This window comes from Oncorhynchus masou, chromosome 32 (genome assembly GCF_036934945.1).
Source record: "Oncorhynchus masou masou isolate Uvic2021 chromosome 32, UVic_Omas_1.1, whole genome shotgun sequence".
In the NCBI taxonomy this organism is placed as follows: domain Eukaryota; kingdom Metazoa; phylum Chordata; class Actinopteri; order Salmoniformes; family Salmonidae; genus Oncorhynchus; species Oncorhynchus masou.
Window position 1 is genome coordinate 30868540 of NC_088243.1, and position 23300 is coordinate 30891839.

Here is a 23300-nt window from a genome sequence, read left to right on the forward strand (position 1 = left end):
TTACTCTGTGAACACTGGCCCTTTAGGACTTTTAAAACATTCTTCTTTCTGCCCTTTGTCTTGAGGGACCATTGATGCTAATATTAGACTATTGTGTTGGTGTGAGTTTAAAGATAAAAGACAACTTTCAATTTGAAATGTCTAACAAGACACATTCATTTTGTATCATGACTTAAAATTGATTGACAGCTGTTACTGCGTAGTTATTGACATTGTTTCAATGAAAGCCTATTTTTCTTTGACAGGAGTTCGATCAGCCAGGTGATAAACACCGAGCTCCCCAGACTTCCTCTGCAGTCCAACTCCAAACACACCAGCGTCAGGGGACAGCAGTCCATTTAATTAAAGTGCTTAAGCGATTAGCATGGCGCCCATAATGGAGGACAGGCATACTGTCCTGCATCTCTATGAGCCCGTCCGCGAGCTATGCAGTATCAGCCTCTATCTCCCCAAGGGGAGGGCCCCAGTGTTTACATACAAGAGCCACGCCCCTCTGTGGGCCCAGCCCAGTAATGACCAAGACCAGGGAGAGGTGGATCCCACGGCAGCCAAACAAAGAGGCCAGTCTTATGAGTCCGCAGCCGAACTCCTCAACTCCTACCAGGCAACAAAGGAAGCTGTTGCTGAGCTCTGCTGGCTGGCCACGGAGCACCACCAGTTGCTGACTGATCTCTTATCTCTGTGCGGAGACTGCGCCAACAAAGTCAGGATGGGTAATCAGGATGGGAAGCTCCAGGGTCACAGGGAGGGTTGTGGGAGCTTCTCAGGACAGGTCCTCAGTAGTAATGCTCAACATGCTCTCTCCTTGTCCCCGGAGCACAAGAGAGCCTCCTCACGGGGCAGAAAGCTGAAGAAGCTGGGTGTGAAGAAGTTAGACAGTGCAGAAGAGTTCCTGCATAGCAAGATGAAGAAGAAAGTAGGGCAAGGGAGCACTGCAGTTGAGTCTTTATCTGTCCAGTCCTTGGCTCAGACCCGGAATCAATCCAACCTTGTCCCAGTGGTGGAGGAGCAAAGAGTTCCTGGGACCCTAACATCTCTCCGAGCTGTGGCCAGCAACCCCATCCTCCCTGTGGAGGAGCACTTCCATATTGCCAGGGAGGGCTGGGACTTCATGGAGGACGACTCTCTAGCCTCTGAGCCAAACCTGGACTGCACTGACATGTCTGAGTATGACAGTGAACTCTGCTTGGGCTATGAAGCTTCTTCCTGTACTTTATTGGAAAACGTTCAGGATCATATCGAACGGGAGTATATGCTGAGTGGGAACAACATTCGTCCCATGCGGTCTGAGGACAAGTCAGCCCACCAGCTCTATGATGAGATCAACAGGAGGGACACAGGGGTTAGGGTGGTGGCCAAGGTGCAGGAAAATGAGGCCACAGTTCAACGTGCTAGCCATATGAGCCCAAACAGATCCAAAGAGTTCTATCCAGAGGCTGAATCAGTTGCACCTCAGCCGAGGACCAGCAGCTGTCAGCAGGAGTTTGGGGAATGGAGGAGTCTAAACGGGGACATTAGGGATACGGTAGGGACCAAACCTGCAGAGGGGCTAAGGCTACCTCTCTCACACCCTACTGAGGCCTCCTCTACCAAATCCCACAGTAAGAGTCCCTGTTCACCCTCTCTGTGTGGGGTGTTCAACACCTCCTACCCTGCCACCAACAGTCTGCAGAGCATGTCCCCACTGCTGTCCCCTCTATTGACCAAGCTCCCCAGCCCCCAGCTCAACCATCGCATCCTGCTCCTTTCTGACGAGGATGTTTGCCAGGGGACGGACAGTGACAGCCCCCGGACTGGATCCAAAGAAGCGCCCAAAGTCACCACGGAGGTCATAGATAAGAATGGCAACAAGCGGACCATCACACGGCTGGACCTGAACCTCAGCAGACTACCAGCGACTTCCAAATGGAATTCCACCAGCCTCTCCACGGCAACAGGTGAGTTAGTGTTATTAGAAATCACAACAATCCTCCCACCTCCCATTCTTTCCTGTCCCGTCTTGACACTAACGTTGACATCAATGCTTCACTCCTCTGTGTGACGTTTCTCTCAGAGTTTGTCCTTGATCTGGCTTCAGTACAACACTGGAATGGAACGGCTGTTATGTTTACTTAGCTGTAAGAGAGATTATAGAATGATTGATGTGTAGACTACAGCACCTGAGCTTTATATCTGCAGTTTTTCACCCAGCACATACAGCCTGGGGATGTTTTGGTAATGGTCTGTTACAGCGGTCAAACAGCAATAACTGCTTTTACTTAACACTGTGGGAGTTTTCGCACTGACTAAAGCTATTTGCTCCCTGTATTTCCCTCCAGGAGACAGAGTAAACAGTGTTCCAGTGCTAGCTGTCACAGTCATCACTTGACAATCTGTCTAAAATGTTTCTGATCATCCTGTTTTGGTTGTGACTGGCCTGATGTGCTTGCTTTGTCCTTGGCATGTGACTCAGTATGAAAAGCTGCCCAACAGACAGAGAGAGAGAGCGAGTGAGAGAGAGCGAGTGAGAGAGAGCGAGAGAGAGAGAGAGAGAGAGAGAGAACAGAGCCTGAGACTGATTTGATTTCTATCCCATGCTGATGAGCCTCTCTTAACCATTTAATCTCCGGGGGCAGGAGTGGTTGGATGGGGTTCCAGATCAAAGGCTCTGGGTTGACATGCAGTTCAAACCCACTACCGCTGTCATGAAAACAATGTGAACTGAAGCATTGCCAATTTGTTCTCTTAGTGCTCTGCACCTCCTCCTAAACCACTCCCTACTGAGTTCACAGGCTGCCAGCTGACAAAGACTCACCCTCAACAGGCGTATGGGTTGCAGAAAAAATAATTAGGATTTGGGATGTGGCTTAAGAAGCAGAAGTGCAGCAGAACTTCAGAATTGCCTGACAGTCTCTTAATCTTGCCGTAATAAACTTTATCTCATGGTTACATTGACAAGCCTTGGGTCGTTAAATAATGTGACATTGACTGTTAGCCATTGCATCCCATATGTCACTACAGCAAAGAGTTGCCTGCTCTTACATTGTACACTGAGTGTACAAAACATTAGGAACACCTGCTCTTTCCAAGACATAGACTGACCAGGTGAATCCAGGTGAAAGCTATAAACCTTATTGATGTAAATACACTTCAATAAGAGTAGATGAAGGGTTTTTAAGCCTTGAGAGAATTGAGACATGGATTGTGTGCGCCATTCATTGGTTGAATGTACAAGACAAAATATTTAAATGCCTTTGAATGGGGTAGGTACCAGGCGCACCGGTTTGAGTGTGTCCAGAACTGCAACACTGCTGGGTTTTTCACGCTTAACTGTTTCCCGTGTGTGTCAAGAATGGTCCACCACCCAAAGGACATCCAGACAACTTGGCAAGTCAGTTAAGAACAAATTCTTATTTTCAATGACGGCCTAGGAACAGTGGGTTAACTGCCTGTTCAGGGGCAGAACGACAGATTTGTACCTTGTCAGCCCTGCCGCCCCCCAAAAAACTTGACACAACTGTGGGAAGCATTGGAGTCAACATGGGCCAGCATGCCTGTGAAACGCTTTCGACACCTTGTAGAGTCCATGCCCCGATAAATTGAGGCTGTTCTGAGGGCAAAAGGGGGTACAGCTCAATATTAGGAAGGTGTTCCTAATGTTTTGTACACTCAGTGCATAACCAGGATGTCTGGAAGTGCCATTTGACCTCCAATCCTTTGATCAAGGTAAGAGTGCAATAGTGTGACCCTGGCTTAGTGTTTGGCTGCATTCCATCAGTCCAAATTGGTAAGGGAAGATACAGAGGTCATGAAACAAGTTTTTGCCTAGTGCTTCAATTAGAGCAGTTACATCATTATTACATTAACCTGTAACTACATTGTAACTGCATTGATGACCTCACCAATGTTGCTCGTACTCTCTCTTTTCAACAGCAATTTCCCGCAGTTAGCTTTTTTACTGTCCACTTAATTTGTTTATAGACCGTGAAGAATAGTTAAGAAGCCTCTCTTAGTGATGGATTCTGGACCAGTAAGCAGTGTTACTCCTATCCTGTCAAAAATATTTGTGGTAAGAGACACAGAATAGAGGACCAATGTTCAGCCTTGTATAGTCATGGCTGGAGGGAGGCTGGTGTATGCAGACGGATAGATAGTGTTACTCATGTGGGAATAATCTAATCTGAATCAATTCTCATCGCAATAATGTCCCCCCATTCTCTCTCTCTCTCTCTCTCTCTTCCACACACACACACACGCACGCACGCACGCACGCACGCACGCACGCACGCACACACACACACACACACACACACACACACACACACACACACACACACACACCAGCCAGCCGGCCAGCCACCACACAATTTCCCTCTGAGCCGGCTTAAGTCTGCCCCTCATCCATTTTTTATTCATCTTGTGAACCTCGATCACCAGGCTTCTCAGAATGCAAGACTACAGAGACTAGATTCAAACAGACAGAAACCTTATTTTTCCTTAAAGCTGCAATATGTCACTTTTTAGGCAACCTGACCAAATTCACATAGAAATATGAGTTAAAGATCTGTCATTCTCATTTTAAGCAAGTCTAAGAAGCGGTAGATCTGTTCCATATGTACTCTTTTTATACTTCTCATTCTTAAGTTTTGTTTTTGCATCTTTTATTTTCGGTTTTGCACAGCAGCTTCAAACAGCTGAAAATACAATATTTTTGGTTATGGAAAAGTTATTCCACAGAGTTTTAGATTGTACAAAGATTCTCCACAAAATTACTGCTTGTTTTGTCACATAAACTGAAATTAGGCAAACTATTTGAAGTTTTTCATCCAGAAAAGGGTGGAGCGATTTCTGCATATTGTACCTTTAAAGGTCAAAATTGGCTTCTTCCTTTAAAACAATATGAGAAATATGATGTTGATAAGAATTCAAAGCAGTAGAATGTTTTGTCCCTATTAGCCTGTTTGTGTGCTGTTGAGGCTCATGATTAATCGATATGAGTTCTGTAAATAACTCCTCTTGGCCTTTGCTGACTAAGTGAACAAGATACAGTTTCATCTACAGGCATAGAACATGAAGTCTGGCTAGTATTGCATTGCATAAACCATGTTGCAAATTGTTCCTTCTAAACCTCCCCTTTGATAGAGATGTGAGAACAGTCTCATTGTTCATTTGGCAGGACTTCAGTGGGTTCCGAACCATCCTTTGTCCATGTTCAATAATTCTTTACACTTGAAATGTTAACAAGGACAAATTGACAACAGAGGGGCTAGAAGAGCTACTATCTGGGTCAGAATGAAGGCTGCCTTCATAGTTCGGCCTGCCAATAATATCCTCATTTAGATACAATCGCTGTCATCTCCGTTGTCTGTGTGACGAGCAAATCATCAATGTTAAATTTGAAGAAGGAAACTGTACATTGGGGAGAGAGTATAAATGAAAGTTAAATGTAGAAACCTATTGTCCTGTGTTTCTAAATACTCTGTTTCTAAATGCTCTCTATGTTTTACACTTAAAGTTTGCTTATGGATTTCCAATCGTGAATATTTAATAATCATGGTACATTTGACATTTCTGCTCTGATTATCTACATTCTTTAAGCTCCTCTCATTGCAGGGGAGGTTTGTTCAAGAAACATTCAATCTCGCCCCCATCCTAAATCCAATTTTTAAATTACTTTCAAGAATGCCAGAGGCAGCAGCAACTGACACACATAGAGCCTGAGTATCAGTGAATGTCCCTTACAAAATCTGAAAGACCGTAAATAATACCTTAATGACATAAACCAATCAAGCCCCAGGTCATATGAAACTGATCACTCTAGCCCGGGAGTCAGTCAGTCAGTTGACATCTGTCTTTACTTCCCTCTCCTAGCGTCCAACACAAAATGCCGGGCATGCAACATTGCCCTTCTCACTGAGGACAAGGGCTAGCTCTATTCAGATAATGAAATAGATTGTGCCAAGTGTGTGTGGGTAGGAGGGGTTGTGCTCTGCTCTCACGCTGCCTGTCTAAGCTGCGTCACAGCCAGAGAGATAGTACTGCACAAAGGCCCCTTTCTACTGTGGAACTGATTTTTCTTAATAACTCACTGTAGGAGCTCTTGAGAACAACCTTACCTGCACATGCACTGCATCGTAGTCATATCCATGTCATTTTAGGTTTATGTTATCGGTTGAAAACATATTTGATTTATAATTGTTTTGTGTCGTACATCAATTGGTGCCCAGCCCAGGCTTATTAGACACCATATCAAATCAAATCAAAGTTTATTTGACACGTGCGCTGAATACAACAGGTGTAGACCTTACAGTGAAATGCTTACTTACAGGCTCTAACTAATAGTGGAAAAGGGTATTGGGTGAACAATAGGTAGGTAAAGAAATAAAACAACAGTAAAAAGACAGGCTATATACAGTAGCGAGGCTATAAAAGTAGCGAGGTGTCACGCCCTGACCATAGAGAGCTGTTTATTCTCTATGTTGGTTAGGTCAAGGTGTGATTAAGGGTGGGTTATCTAGGGGAATTGTATATCTCTGTTGGCCTGGTATGGTTCCCAATCAGAGGCAGCTGTTTATCGTTGTCTCTGATTGGGGATCATATTTAGGTAGCTATTTCCCCATTGTAGTTTGTGGGATCTTGACTATGTCTATGTATAGTTGCCTGTGAGCATTATTATTAGCTTCACGTTTCGTTTGTTCGCTTTGTTGTTTTGTTCTTTGAAATGTTCTATTCCAAAATAAAGGATGGAAACATACCACGCTGCATCTTGGTCTACTCCTTATGACGAACGTGACACGAGGCTACATACAGACACCGGTTAGTCAGGCTGATTGAGGTAGTATGTACATGTAGATATGGTTAAAGTGACTATGCATATATGATGAACAGAGAGTAGCAGTAGCGTAAAAGAGGGGTTGGCGCATGGTGGGTGGGAAACAATGCAGATAGCCCGGTTAGCCAATATGCGGGAGCACTAGTTGGTCGGGCCAATTGAGGTAGTATGTACAAACTGTTGAGGATCCTTTTTTCCTAGACTTGGCACTCCGGTACCGCTTGCCATGCGGTAGTAGAGAGAACAGTCTATGACTGGGTTGGCTGGGGTCTTTGACAATTATTTGGGCCTTCCTCTGACACCGCCTGGTGTAGAGGTCCTGGATGACAGGCTGCTCAACCCCAGTGATGTACTGGGCCGTTCACACTACCCTCTGTAGTGCCTTGCGGTCAGAGGCCGAGCAATTGCCGTACCAGTGATGCAACCAGTAAGGATGCAGTGATGCAATCAGTCAGGATGCTCTCGATGTTGCTGCTGTAGAACATTTTGAGGATCTCAGGACCCATGCCAAATCTTTTTAGTTTCCTGAGGGGAAAAAGGCTTTGTCGTGCCCTCTTCACGACTGTCTTGGTGTGTTTGGACCATTCTAGTTTATTGTTGATGTGGACACCAAGGAACTTGACGCTCTCAACCTGCTCCACTACAGCCCTGTCAATGAGAATGGGGGCATGCTCGGTCCTCCTTTTCCTGAAGTCCACAATCATTTCCTTAGTCTTGGTTACGTTGAGGGATAGGTTGTTATTCTGGCACCATCCGGCCAGGTCTCTCACTTCCTCCCTATAGGCTGTCTCATCGTTGATCAGGCCTACTTCTACCACTGTTGTGTCGTCTGCAAACTTAATGATGGTGTTGGAGTCATGCCTGGCCTTGCAGTCGTGGGTGAACAGGGAGTACATGAGGGGACTGAGCACACAGCCCTGGGGAGCTCCAGTGTTGAGGATAAGCGTGGCAGATGTGTTGCTACCTACCCTCACCACCTGGGGGCGGCCCGTCAGGAAGTCCAGGATCCAGTTGCAGAGGGAGGTGTTTAGTCCCAGGATCCTTAGCTTAGTGATGAGCTTTGAGGGTACTATGGTGTTGAACTCTGAGCTGTAGTCAATGAATAGCATTCTTACATAAGTGTTCCTTTTTTCCAGGTGGGAAAGTGCAGTGTGGAGTGCAATAGAGATTGCATCATCTGTGGATCTGTTTGGGCGGTATGCAAATTGGAGTGGGTCTATGGTTTCTGGGATAATGGTGTTGATGTGAACTATGACCAACCTTTCAAAGCACTTCATGGCTATGGACGTGAATGCTAAAGGTCTGTAGTCATTTGGGCAGGTTGCCTTTGTGTTCTTGGGCACAGTTACTATGGTGGTCTGCTTGAAACATGTTGGTATTACAGACTCAATCAGAGACATGTTGAAAATGTCAGTAAAGACACCTGCCAGTTGGTCAGCACATGCCCGGAGCACACGTCCTGGTAATCCGTCTGGCCCCGCAGCCTTGTGTATGTTTACCTGTTTAAAGGTCTTACTCACGTCGGCTACAGAGAGTGTGATCACACAGTCATCCAGAACAGCTGATGCTCTCATGCATGCCTCAGTGTTGCTTGCCTCAAAGTGAGCATATAAGTGATTTAGCTCATCTGGTAAGCTCGTGTCACTGGGCAGCTCACGGCTGTGCTTCCCTTTGTAGTCTGTAATAGTTTGCAAGCCCAGCCACATAAGACGAGCATCGGAGCCGGTGTAGTATGATTCAATCTTAGCCCTGTATTGACGCTTTGCCTGTTTGATGGTTCGTCGCAGGGCATAGCATGATTTCTTGTAAGCTTCCGGGTTAGAGTCCCGCACCTTGAAAGCAGTGGCTCTACCCTTTAGCTCAGTGCGAATGTTGCCTGTATTCCATGGCTTCTGGTTGGGGTATGTACGTACAGTCACTGTGGGGATGACGTCCTTGATGCACTTATTGATAAAGCCAGTGACTGATGTGGTGTACTCCTCAATGCTATCGGAAGAATCCCGGAACATGTTCCAGTCTGTGATAGCAAAACAGTCCTGTAGTTGAGCATCTGCTTCATCTGACCACTTTTTTATAGACCGATCAAGTTCAAGTATGTGTGCACAAAACATGTAGTTTTTTAAACATTAAACAAATTAGATGTATTTAACAATTTAAATGCACAATTAGGCAATTATAACAAAGTACAGTTTTCACCTAGTCACATTGTAAGGGAGTGCATAATTGGCGGCAGGGAAGTCAGGTGCAGGAGAGCAAAACTGGGTAATCAACAGAGCAGTTATATTCATAAAACCACCGGAAACCAGAACAACAAACAAATGGGTACAAAACCCGTCGCGCACCAGAGAAAACGTGCACATGCACTTCCAATAAATAATTCCTCACAAAGACATGGGGGGAAGGGTTAAATACACAACATGTATTGAGGGAATTGAGACCAGGTGTGGGGGAAGACAAGACAAAACAAAAGGAAAATTAAAAGTGGATCGATGATGGTCCAGCAGAGCGCCGACACCGGCCTCGGGGACGACCGGGATGGCGAGGCTTAGGGCGATCCGGACGGAGACGGTGGAACTCCTGCAGCATTGAAGGGTCTAACACGTCCTCGACCGGAACCCAGCACCTCTCCTCCGGACCATACCCCTCCCACTCCACAAGGTGCTGAAGGCCCCTCGCCCGACGCATCAAATCCAGTATGGAGTAAACGGAGTACGCCGGGGCCCCCTTGATATCCAGAGGGGGAGAAGGAACCTCCTGCACCTCAGACTCCTTGAGCGGGCCAGCCACCACCAGCCTGAGGAGGGGCACATGGAACGAGAGGTTAATACGGTAATCGGGTGGAAGCTGTAACCTGTAACAAACCTCATTCACTCTCCTCAAGACTTTAAATGGCCCCATAAACCGCGGGCCCAGCTTCCGGCAGGGCAGGCGGAGGGGCAGGTTTCGGGTCGAGAGCCAGACCCGGTCCCCGGTGCGAACATCGGGGCCTCACTGCGGTAACGGTCTGCGCTGACTTTCTGGCACAGCACGGCCCGCTGAAGGTGAACACAAGCAGCTTCCCATGTCTCCTCTGCGCCCCTGAACCAGGCGTCCACCGCAGGAGCCTCGGTCTGACTCTGATGCCAAGGCGCCAGAACCGGCTGGTACCCCAGTACGCACTGGAAGGCGGAGAGGTTTGTGGAGGAGTGGTGGAGTGGCGGAGCGAGTTCTGTGCCATCTCGGCCCAGGGCACGAACACCGCCCACTCCCCTGGCCGGTCCTGGCAATAAGACTGCAGAAACCTGCCCACATCCTGGTTTACTCTCTCCACCTGCCCATTACTCTCGGGGTGATTGAGACACCCAGACGTTCCATGAACACCTTCCAGAACCTCGACGTGAGCTGGGGACCTCGATCAGGCACTATATCCTCAGGAACCCCGGAAGACGTGCGTAAACAAGGCCTGCACAGTCTGTAGGGCCGTAAGGAGACCGGGCAGAGGGAGGAGACAGCAGGATTTAGAGAACTGATCCACAATGACCAGGATCGTGGTGTTACCCTGTGAGGGGGAGAGTGATCAGGAAATCCACTGACAGGTGCGACCACGGCCATTGTGGAATGGTTAAGGGGTGTAGCTTCCCTCTGGGCAGGTGCCTAGGAGCCTTACACTGGGTGCACACTGAGCAGAAGGAAACATAAACCCTCACATCTTAGCCAAGGTAGGCCACCAGTACCTCCCGCTCAAACAGCGCACTGTCCGACCGATCCCAGGATGACCAGAGGAGGGTGACGTGTGGGCCCAATAGGTCAACCGGTCACGGACAGCAGACGGGACGTACAGACACCCAGCGGGACACTGGATGAGAGCGGGCTCTGCACGCAACGCCTGCTCAATGTCTGCATCCAGCTCCCACACCACCGGCACTACCAGGCAGGAGGACGGAAGTATGAACCATGGGCCGCTCCTCTGTGTCATACAGCCGGGACAGTGCGTCTGCCTTCACGTTCTGGGAGCCTGGTCTGTAGGACAGGGTGAAAACAAAACTGGTGAAAAACATGGCCCACCTTGCCTGACAAGTGTTCAGTCTCCTCGCTGCCCGGATGTACTCCAGATTGCGGTGGTCAGTCCAGATGAGAAAAGGGTATCTAGCCCCCTCAAGCCAATGTCTCTTCACCTTCAAGGCCTTGACGACAGCCAACAGCTCCCGGTCCCCCACGTCATAGTCTTGCTCCGCCGGGCTGAGCTTCTTCGAGAAGAAGGCACAGGGGCGGAGCTTCAGTGGCGTACCTGAGCTCTCAGAGAGCACAGCTCCTATCCCAGCCTCGGACGCGTCCACCTCCACTACAAACGCCAAAAAAGGGATCCGGATGGGCCAGCACGGGAGCTGAGGTAAACAGAGCCCTCAGGTGACCAAAAGCCCTGTCCGCCTCAGCCGACCACTGCAAAAGTACCGGGCCCCCCTTCAGCAGTGAGGTTATGGGAGCTGCTACCTGACCAAAACCCCTGATAAACCATCGGTAGTAGTTGGCAAACCCTAAGAACCGGTGCACCTCCTTTACCGTGGTGGGAGTCGGCCAATTACGCACGGCTACAATGCGGTCACTCTCCATCTCCACCCCTGAGGTGGAAATGCGGTACCCAAGGAAGGACACGGACTGCTGGAAGAACAGGCATTTCTCAGCCTTGACATACAGGTCAGGCGACCAAGCACCATGCGCACCAGGGACACATGCTTGGAGCGTGTAGCGGAGTATATCAGAATGTCATCAATATACACCACTACACCCTGTCCGTGCAGGTCCCTGAAAATCTCGTCTACAAAGGATTGGAAGACTGATGGCGCATTCATCAACCCGTACGGCATGACGAGGTACTCATAGTCCCCTGAGGTGGTACTGAAAAACGTCTTCCGCTCGTCTCCCTCCCGGATACGCACCAGGTTGTAAGCGCTCCTGAGATCTAGTTTAGTAAAGAAGCGGGCCCTGTGCATTGACTCAATCGCTGTGGCTATGAGCGGTAGCGGGTAACTATACCTCACAGTGATCTGGTTCAGGCCTCTATAGTCAATACACGGGCGCAGACCTCCCTCCTTCTTCTTCACAAAAAATAACCTCGAGGAGGCGGGTGAAATAGAGGACCGAAAGTACCCCTCATGCAGGGATTCAGTGACAGATGTTTCCATAGCCACCATCTCCGCCTGGGACTCCTGGGAAGTGCGGCGTCTACCAGGAGATTTATCGCCCAATCCCCCCGACGATGAGCGCTGCCCGAACAAGGAGAGGAACCGACTTCGGCGGAAGTCGTGACACACATTACACAAACAATACACTTCTCCTTCTCCCCCAGGCTTTGAGAATAAATTGTTCAATGTCAAAAACTCCCTTTTGGAAAATGAATTCCAGCCCGTGTCCATTCTGTAGCCAGAACCCTTCAGGGTGAGCACCAAACAGAACATGTCTCAAGTCATCATACAGAGGGCAAGAAAACACAAAATGGACTTCACTTTCTATTTCCCCAAGATCACACAATGCACACAACCCTTCCTCTTCAGGGGGCATGTTGAATCTACCTGTCTCTAGTGTTAGAGGGAGGGGGGTGGATCTTAGCTGTGCACAAACTGACATTTGGCCTATTTGATTGCTGGCATCTGTAATTACAGTGGCTGTTTAGCCTCTAGTTGGTGTGCTACATGTTGAGAGAGAGCTCTCCAGTCTCCATGTTTCACTACTGTATGTCATGTTCACCCTGCCTCTGTAGGACAGGGCTCAGACTGCCAACCAACCAACGGCCGACAGAGAGCAAGGGGAGCAGGGCTAAACTATGCAGGACAGACAGGAAATTATGATTTACAAAGCCTGCTTCCAGCACAGAGATGATGGAGTTTCTAGTTAACCAAGCACATGGGTAAAACCACATGGCTGAGTCTTTATATTAGAATAATGAGTTTATAGATTTTTGTTTAGTAAAGTAGAAGTAGGTCACTAGGCACCACTGTGAGTGGAAAGACAGGAGAGTGTTGGAGAGGGAGAGAGGGATTGAGAGAGACTGCACTGTTTCTAATGCATGGCTTCAGCCTCTTCGATGGAATGCCTTCAGGGTCGTTCCTGCTCACCTTGAGTGTTGAGCAGTGACTTGCGTATTATCTCTAGTATTAGTAATTTATCACACCTGACACGCTAAGATTAGCCATGAGATGACCTCTCAGCACCATGTGACCTAACAAACACAGGCCCTGTTCTTTTTGCTCCCCACTCTATTTCATTCTCACTGTCTGTCTGACAGCTGCTCAGTTCACGCACTCTGATTTATACACTGTCACATCACAGCCCTGTCAATCAACACCTGCAGGTCCACAGTATTCCCTGCCTGCCTGGCCTCCACCGAGGGGGATGAAGTGTGGAAACACACCTGTGCTTATAAATTAGATTATATAAGTCCTTGGCAGAGTAGCAACCAGTTTGGTAGCTAGAGCAGAACAGTAGTACTGTATAGTATAGCAGAATAGTAGCACTGTATAGTATAGCAGAATCGTAGCAGAATCGCAGAATCGTAGCACTGTATAGTATAGCTAGAGCAGAACAGTAGCACTGTATAGTATAGCTAGAGCAGAACAGTAGCACTGTATAGTATAGCTAGAGCAGAACAGTAGCACTGTATAGTATAGCAGAACAGTAGCACTGTATAGTATAGCAGAACAGAATCACTGTATAGTAGAGCAGAACAGTAGCACTGTATAGTATAGCAGAACAGTAGCACTGTATAGTATAGCTAGAGCAGAACAGTAGCACTGTATAGTATAGCAGAACAGTAGCACTGTATAGTATAGCAGAACAGTAGAACTGTATAGTATAGCTAGAGCAGAACAGTAGCACTGTATAGTATAGCTAGAGTGGAATAGTAGTACTGCATAGTATAGCTAGAGTAGAACAGTAGCACTGTATAGTATAGCTAGAGTAGAATAGTAGCACTGTATAGTATAGCAGAACAGAAGCACTGTATAGTATAGCAGAACAGTAGCACTGTATAGTATAGCAGAACAGAAGCACTGTGTAGTATAGCTAGAGTAGAATAGTAGCACTGTATAGTATAGCAGAACAGTAGCACTGTATAGTATAGCTAGAGTAGAACAGTAGCACTGTGTAGTATAGCAGAACAGTAGCAATGTATAGTATAGCTAGAGTAGAACAGTAGCACTGTATAGTTTAGCAGAACAGTAGCACTGTATAATATAGCTAGAGCAGAACAGTAGCACTGTATAGTATAGCTGGAGTAGAACAGTAGCACTGTGTAGTATAGCAGAACAGTAGCACTGTATAGTATAGCTGGAGTAGAATAGTAGCACTGTGTAGTATAGCAGAACAGTAGCACTGTATAGTGTAGCTAGAGCAGAACAGTTGCACTGTATAGTATAGCAGAACAGTAGTACTGTATAGTGTAGCTAGAGCAGAACAGTAGGACTGTATAGTATAGCAGAACAGTAGCACTGTATAGTATAGCAGAACAGTAGTACTGTATAGTGTAGCTATACAGTACTACTGTCCTAATCCAGGCACTTGTCATCTCCCGTCTGGATTACTGCAGAACAGTAGCACTGCTGTTGGCTGGGCTCCTGCCTGTGCCATTAAGCCCTACAACTCATCCAGAAGCAGAACAGTAGCCCGTCTGGTGTTCAACCTATGAGTAAGCCAAGTTCTCTCACGTTACCCCGCTCCTCCGTTTCTCCACTGGCTTCCAGTTGAAGCTCGCATCCGCTACAAGACCATGGTGCTTGCCTACGGAGCTGTGAGGGGAACGGCACCGCAGTACCTCCAGGCTCTGATCAGGCCCTACACCCAAACAAGGGCACTGCGTTCATCCACCTCTGGCCTGCTCGCCTCCCTACCACTGAGGAAGTACAGTTCCCGCTCAGCCCAGTCAAAACTGTTGTGCTGCTCTGGCCCCCCAATGGTGGAACAAACTCCCTCACGACGCCAGGACAGCGGAGTTTCCCCAGTGCCAGTAAACTCTTCTTCGTCCAGGATAACCCTGTGTGTGTGTGTGTGTGTGTGTGTGTGTGTGTGTGTGTGTGTGTGTGTGTGTGTGTGTGTGTGTGTGTGTGTGTGTGTGTGTGTGTGTGTGTGTGTGTGTGTGTGTGTGTGTGTGCCTGCCTGGGTGAGTGTGCGCCTGCCTGTGTGTGTGTGTGTGTGTGTGTGTGTGTGTGTGTGTGTGTGTGTGTGTGTGTGTGTGTGTGTGTGTGTGTGTGTGCCTGCCTGGGTGAGTGTGCGCCTGCCTGTGTGTGTGTGTGTGTGTGTGTGTGTGTGTGTGTGTGTGTGTGTGTGTGTGTGCGTGCGTGCGTGCGTGCGTGCGTGCCTGCCTGCCTGCCTGATTGCGTGCGTGCGTGCGTGCGTGTGTGTGTGTGCCTGCCTGGGTGAGTGTGCGCCTGCCTGTGTGTGTGTGTGTGTGTGTGTGTGTGTGTGTGTGTGTGTGTGTGTGTGTGTGTGTGTGTGTGTGTGTGTGTGTGTGTGTGTGTGTGTGTGTGTGTGTGTGTGTGTGTGTGTGTGTGTGCGTGCGTGCTTATGTAGTGAAGTAACTGCCAAGTGATCTCGTAGCACAAGCTAATGAAGTGGATTCATTACCTAATGCAGCGGAGTGCTTTCTAAATCATATTCTAGTCATCACTTTCTCTTCGAGTTTAAATTTCAATTATGATTTTGGATTGAAGTCTCATTCCTAACGATGAACTTGTGAATGTACTATGTCTACAATGTTTACAGTACATTAAACAAGTCCAAAGTATTTTCTTAATGTTGATGTTTTCTCAATGCCTTTGCTTGAATTGTGTTAATGTATTATTTGTCAGTCCATGTGTGTTGTGTTATTCATCTGTAATACACAAAATGTCAATAGATTCAAGTCTATAACATGTGATGGCATTACGTATCGTTTCAGAAAAAGTCATAAGATCCTCTTAAGGTGCCGTATCCAACATTCCTTGTGTATCTTTGTATTTAGTGTGGTCTTTCTGCTCAGAGCCAGAGAGAGAGACAGCCAGAGCTGCACTGCAGTGTGTCTACAGGGACACTAAACCTCTCCACCTATTCCTGTCCAGATGGTGGCAGCGCGGCCCTCTAAATGCTTTTTAACTCTGCTGCATGTGTCCTCAGCTCAGAACATGCTGCCTGTGTCGCCACAGCTAGAGTACATGTGGACAAACTAGTCTCAAAGCTCAGTAAATGTTTCATATTTGAGAGATGCAAGGATGCAAGAGTGCTGTTGTTCTGTGCAAATTGTTTCCATGTTTCTTGCGCATTGAGAATACACAGTAATCAACTGTAGTGTTGGGTTGACAATGTCAGGATTCTTAAGGGGAAAGGGGGATACCTAGAAGGTTGTACAACTGAATACCTTCAACTGAAATGTGTCTTCCGCATCTAACCAATCAGAGAGGTGCAGGGTGCTGCCTTAATGACGTCCACGTCTTGGTCTCGTCTACTTTGAGTTGTCATAGTAACACTCTCATTATGTTCACCACCACCCTGCTAACAAGATGCCAAATACAGCTGAAATTAGAGTAGATTTTCTGTAGTTGATAATTACACTGGGATACAGCTGGTGCAGGGGAGAATGCAGCATTTGCTGCAGCTGGGCCTGGAGTGGGCTTGACTGTGCATTTGGACTCATCCCAATCAGCCCCAGAAATACCCGGCTGGTGTTGAGCTCTGCAGTGTGCTGGTGCATTATCTTAATGAAAAGTGATTTATCAAATCAATCGCTCCCTGCCAAAGACTTTTCCTTTCCGTCTCTGCTGTGTGGAGCCGCAGTGCTGTCTGTCTAATAATGACTTATTCGTTAAATACTGAGGCTGAATACAAATCTACAGATGCTGTGTGTGTGTTCTTACAACTGCATTGAAACCATTTGTCTCCGACCTAAACTGGGGCTGAGGAGACTTAGGATAGACAGTATTTGAAGTATTTTACTGGGTTACTGCTGCAGTTTAGGAGATTATAGTGTGGCTACAGTAGCTCAAGGGTGTGATGACACTACACTGAGATGTGATATTTGAGCATCTAATGCAACAGGAGGTGAGATGCCTCTCAGTTCAATCTCATTTTTTATCCACACAACAGGTTGAGGCGATAGCAGTGTGACCCTCCCGGGAGATGTATTACAGCATGAGAAAACCCTAAATGGAGGTCGCTGAGCATCAAGTTCAGTGTGAGCTGCTCTGCTGTTTCTCTTTCTCCTCTACCACTCTTTATTTATCTTGCATGAGTGCTTCTCCCAAGGGGAAGAGTGCAGTCATGTTTTCACTGTGTCTGAGAGTACCACGTGGACGTGGGAGTATTTTTAGCGAGATGTACTGTTGTGTTATGTTCATTTTGGGGGGGGGGGGTGCACTAAACTAGCCTACCCTTGACATTATTTGTGCTCGTAGGCTGGAGGGGGGATGGACTATGGATGAGGTTGTCTCTGAGCTCTGAATCACAAAGCTCATACGGAATTGGACAAACTGAATCCATCCTCCTTATGGAACGTTAACCTCTACTCACATTAGCCCTGTTCTAGCTGCTCTGTTCCACCATAGCTTGGCTAGAACATAGCCTACTCCAGTCAGATTCAGTCAGGCTTAGTCTCTCTCTGAGGGGGCTAGATGTCGGCTCCTCTGTTCACCAATCCATAGCAACGTCACCCTCCAACACAGAATCGATGTGTTACAGTGAGTGAACAGAAACACACAAGATGTCGGCCTGGTTTCTTTAGCCAATTGTTTTAGAGAGAGTAGTACCATTCCCTAGGATGGACAATGCATCTACTCATACGCATAAATCCATATTGGATATAGTGGTATTTGTTTATCAGATCAGTGCATGTTTGGCGGTCCTCAAGCTGAAGCGAGGCTAGCTAAGGACAGTATATACATAGGCATCTGTACCCTGCAGCAGAGTGGCTTTTCTCTGTGACTTTTAGAAGGTGTCGATGCCTGCTTTCCTCCTCCACCCACCTGATCCATTCAGGATACATAATGGCTCTGATGCTTTGTAAAATCTCCCCTAACGGATGGTGTGTTTCAGTCTATCTTAATATACCTGTTATTACACTGTACAATTCATAACAATTCATTATTGTGTGTGTGTGTGTGCCTGTGTGTGCCTGTGTGTGTAGAGGAGGCCGACATCTGGATGCTGGACGGTGATGATGCCATCTCCCAGACCCAGAACTCCCTGAACCCTGCCTCCCGTCCTGACCACCTGGACATCCTCAGGATCACGCCCCCAGAAGATGACATCATTGGAGATACCCCCTACTATCCTGGACTGGAGTGCACGGTGAGAGCAGCAATACATCATACTTATGTCATGAATCATGTGACCTGACCAGGTAAAAACTGGCCAAATTGCAAATAGGGCCTAGAGTATTCCCCGGTCAGGTCACATGGTCAGGAACAACTCTGGTCAGGTCACATGGTCAGGAACAACTCTGGTCAGGTCACATGGTCAGGAACAACTCTGGTCAGGTCACATGATCAGGAACAAATCTGGGCCCTATTTGATACTCTATGAAGGCAACTACACATTAACAGTAGTTATCATTACTTATCCAGTCTCAGAGCAGTGTAGCATGACATTGCTGTTACCTCATGGCTCCAAGCCAGCGTGTACGCCACTCTACTGAAGAAATGGCGCCGGAAGAAATGGCAGCAGTTTTACGGGCGCCTAACCAATTGTGCTATTATGTGGGGTTTTTGTGTTATTTGTAACTTATTTTGTACATAATGTTTCTGCCACCGTATCTTACGGCAAAAAAGAGCTTCTGGATATTAGGACAGCGATCACTCACCTCGGATTAGACAAAGAGCTTCTGGACATCAGGACAGCGATCACTCACCTCGGATTAGACAAAGAGCTTTTCTACAACAAGACGACGCAGAAGACCTTCTCCAAACACCCCACAGGACCGACATCCCCTTCCTTTAAGAGGAAGCGACGCAGGTACAGAGGACAAAGAGCCGGATGCCTGGTCAGGACCCGACGAAGGCGACTGGGAAAGCTGCCGTTACCATCAATACTACTCGCCAACGTGCAATCATTGGAAAATAAATTAGACGAGGTACGATCACGAATATCCTACCAACGGGATATCAAAAACTGTAATATCCTATATTTCAAGGAATCGTGGCTGAATGACAACATGGATATTCAGGTAGCAGGATATACGCTGCACTGGCAAGATAGAACAGCACACTGTCGGCCTGGTTTCTTGAGCCAACTCTTTAGCCAATCGTAAGACGAGGGGGGCGGTCTGTGCATATTTGTAAACAACTGCTGGTGCACGGAATCTAAGGATGTCTATAGATTTGCTCGCCTGAAGTAGAGTATATTGTGATAAATTGCAGGCCACACTACTTGCCTAGAGAGTTTTCAGCTATACTTTTCGTGGCTGTTTATTTACCACCACAGACATGCTGGGACTAAGACCGCACTCAGTCAGCTGTATAAGGAAATAAGCAAACAGGAAACTGCTCCTAGTGGCCAGAGACTTTAATGCAGGGAAACTTAAATCAGTTCTACCAAATCTTTATCAACATGTTAAATGTGCAGAGGGAAAAAATTCTAGATCACCTGTACTCCACACACAAAGACGAGTACAAAGCTCTCCCTCGCCCTCCATTTGGTAAATCCGACCACAACTTCATCCTCCTGATTCCTGTTTACAAGAAAAATTAAAGCAGGAAGCACCAGTGACTCGGTCTATAAAAAAAGTGGTCAGATGAAGAAGGTGCTCAACTACAGGACTGTTTTGCTATCACAGACTGGAACATGTTCCAGGATTCTTCCGATGGCATTGAGGAATACACCACATCAGTCACTGGCTTTATCAATAAGTGCATCGAGGATGTTGTCCCCACAGTGACTGTACGTGCATACCCCAACCAGAAGCCATGGTTTACAGGCAACATTCGGACTGAGATTAAGGGTAGAGCTGCCGCATTCAAGGTGCGGGACTCAAACCCGGAAGCTTACAAGAAATCCTGATATGCCCTGCGACGAACCATAGAAGTAACAAAGCGTCAATACAGGGCTAAGATTGAATCATACTACACCGGCTCAGACGCTCGTCTTATGTGGCAGGGCTTGCAAACTATTACAGATTACAAAGGGAAGCACAGCTGCGAGCTGCCCAGTGACACGAGCCTACCAGATGAGCTAAATCACTTCTATGCTCGCTTCGAGGCAAGCAACACTGAGGCATGCATGAGAGCATCAGCTGTTCCCAGATGACTGTGTGATCACGCTCTCCGTAGCTGATGTGAGTAAGACCTTTAAACAGGTCAACATACACAAGACTTCGGGGCAAGACGGATTACCAGGACGTGTGCTCCGGGCACGTGCTGACCAACTGGAAGGTGTCTTCACTGACATTTTCAACATGTCCCTGATTGAGTCTGTAATACCAACAAGTTTCAAGCAGAACACCATAGTCACTGTGCCCAAGAACACAAAGGCAACCTGCCTAAATGACTACAGACCCGTAGCACTCACGTCCGTAGCCATGAAGTGCTTTGAAAGGTTGGTAATGGCTCACATCAACACCATTACCCCAGAAACCCTAGACCCACTCCAATTTGCATATCTCCCAAACAGATCCACAGATGATGCAATCTCTATTGCACTCCACACTGCCCTTTCCCACATGGAAAAAAAGGAACACCTATGTGAGAATGCTATTCATTGACTACAGTTCAGCGTTCAACACCATAGTACCCTCAAAGCTCACCACTAAGCTAAGGATCCTGGGACTAAACACCTCCCTCTGCAACTGGATCCTGGACTTCCTGACGGGCCACCCCCAGGTGGTGAGGGTAGGTAGCAACACATCTGCCACGCTGATCCTCAACACTGGAGCTCCACAGGGGTGCATGCTCAGTCCCCTCCTGTACTCCCTGTTCACCCACGACTGCATGGCCAGGCACGACTCCAACACCATCATTACGCTTGCAGACGACACAACAGTGGTAGGCCTGATTACAGACATCGACGAGACAGCCTATAGGGAGGAGGTGAGAGACCTGGCCGTGTGGTGCCGTAATAACAACCTATCCTTCAACGTAGCCAAGACTAAGCAGATGATGATGATTGTGGACCACAGGAAAAGGAGGACCGAGCACTTCCCCATTCTCATCGTCGGGGCTGTAGTGGAGCAGGTTGAGAGCTTCAAGTTCCTTGGTGTCCACATCAACAATAAACTAGAATGGTCCAAACACACCAAGACAGTCGTGAAGAGGGCACGACAAAGCCTATTCCCCCTCAGGAAACTAAAAAGATTTGGCATGGGTCCTGAGATCCTCAAAAGGTTCTACAGCAGCAGCATCGAGAGCATCCTGACTGGTTGCATCACTGGTAGCACCACTGGTACGGCAATTGCTTGGTCTCTGACCGCAAGGCACTACAGAGGGTAGTGTGAACGGCCCAATACATCACTGGGGGGATCACAGACATGATGTCAGCCGGTCCTTTTGTGGCTGGGCTGAAATGCAGTGGAAATGTGTTGTGTTTTGGGGGGATTCAGTTCATTTTCATGGCAATTAATTGCAATTCATCTGATCATTCTTCATAACATTCTGGAGTTCATACAAACTGAGGCAGCAGACTTTGTGAAAATTAATATTTGTGTCATTCTCAAAACTTGTGGCCATGACTGTACATGGAACCAAATAGGGTTTTACCTGGAACCAAATAGGGTTCTTTAAAGGGTTCTCTTTTGGGGACAGCAGAAGAACCATTTTAGAACCTTTTTTTCAACGAGTGTAGAAATGGTGGAATGTGAAGGTGTTAGCAGAGTGGCTACAGTAGGTCCTGGGCTCTGGGAACCGCCACGGTACACGGTACACAGCACCACATCCCAGATCTCATAATGTTAATGCAACTGGATGAATTCAGGTGGTTAAGCAGGCGTGAGTGTTGACCAGGACAAGGCTGGAGATCACTCTGTCAAGCTGAATGAGTTTGAATAACAGACTGGAAGCTTCAAAAGTAGGGCGCTTGGAAGCATTGTTCTTCCTCTGTCAAACAGGGTTACCTGCAAGGAAACACGTGCCATCATCATTGCTTTGCACAAAAAGGGCTTCACAGGCAAGGATATTTCTGCCAGTAAAATTGCACCTAAATCAACCATTTATCGGATCATTAAGAACTTCAAGAAGAGCGGTTCAATTGTTGTGAAGAAGGCTTCAGGGCGCCCAAAAAAGTCCAGCAAGCGCCTGGAACGTCCCCTAAAGTTGATTCAGCTGCGGGATCGGGGCACCACCAGTACAGAGCTTGCTCAGGAATGGCAGCAGGCAGGTGTGAGTGCATCTGCACGCACAGTGAGGCAAAGACTTTTGGAGGATGACCTGGTGTCAAGAAGGGCAGCAAAGAAGCCACTTCTCTTCAGGAAAAACATCAGGGACAGACTGATATTCTGCAAAAGATACAGGGATTGGACTGCTGAGGACTGGGGTAGAGTCATTTTCTCTGATGAATCCCCTTTCCGATTGTTTGTGGCATCCGGAAAAAAGCTTGTCCAGAGAAGACAAGGTGAGCGCTACCATCAGTCCTGTGTCATGCCAACAGTAAAGCATCCTGAGACCATTCATGTGTGGGGTTACTTCGCAGTCAAGGGAGTGGGCTCACTCACAATTGTGTCTAAGAACACAGCCATGAATAAAGAATGGTACCAACACATCCTCCGAGAGCAACTTCCCCCAACCATCCAGGAACAGTTTGGTAATGAACAAGGCCTTTTCCAGCATGATGGAGCACCTTTCCATATGGCAAAAGTGATAACTAAGTGGCTCGGGGAGCAAAACATCAATATTTTGGGTCCATAGCCAGGAAACTCCCCAAACCTTAATCCCACTGAGAATTTGTGGTCAATCCTCAAGAGGCAGGTGGACAAACAAAAACCCACAAATTCTGACAATCTCCAAGCATTGATTATGCAAGAATGGGCTGCCATCAGTCAGGATGTGGCCCAGAAGTTAATTGACAGCATGCTAGGGTGTATTGCAGAGGTCTTGAAAAAGAAGGGTCAACACTGCAAATATTGACTCTTTGCATCAACGTCATGTAATTGTCAATAATAGCCTTTGACACTTATGAAATGCTTGTAATTATACTTCAGTATTCCATAGTAACATTTGACAAAAATATCTAAAGATACTGAAACAGCTAACTTTGTGGAAATTAATATTTGTGTCAGTCTCAAAATGTTTGGCCACGACTGCAGAACCCTCTGTGGTAATCAAATCAAATCAAATCAAATGTATTTATATAGCCCTTCTTACATCAGCTGATATCTCAAAGTACTATACAGAAACCCAGCCTCAAACCCCAAACAGCAAGCAATGCAGGTGTAGAAGCACGGTAAGGGTTCTACATGGAAGCCAAAATAGTTCTACCTGTACACAAAAAGGTTCTACCTGGAAACAAAAAGGGTTCATTAATGAGTTATCCTATGGGGGCAGCCCTAGATAGCACATGCTTTCTA

The 23300-nt window shown here is 47.2% G+C and overlaps 1 protein-coding gene across 1 annotated transcript; it reads left to right on the forward strand.

Moving 5' to 3' along the window:
• Positions 1–284: 284 nt before the first annotated feature.
• LOC135527193 (formin-1-like) lies at positions 285–19807 on the forward strand. The gene is made up of 3 exons (XM_064955812.1): positions 285–1937; positions 17937–18100; positions 19709–19807. Exons 1-3 carry the CDS (start codon positions 365–367, stop codon positions 19805–19807), a joined length of 1836 nt encoding a protein of 611 aa, XP_064811884.1. The 5' UTR covers positions 285–364.
• Positions 19808–23300: the final 3493 nt, after the last annotated feature.

Excerpts from the sequence above, each read along its gene's own strand:
- LOC135527193 (XM_064955812.1), top strand. The coding sequence starts at position 365 with ATGGCGCCCATAATGGAGGACAGGCATACTGTCCTGCATCTCTATGAG. Across the intron at positions 1,938-17,936 it reads CAGCCTCTCCACGGCAACAG|AGGAGGCCGACATCTGGATG; the intron begins GTGAGTTAGTGT and ends CTGTGTGTGTAG. Across the intron at positions 18,101-19,708 it reads ATCCTGGACTGGAGTGCACG|AAGCCATGGTTTACAGGCAA; the intron begins GTGAGAGCAGCA and ends TACCCCAACCAG.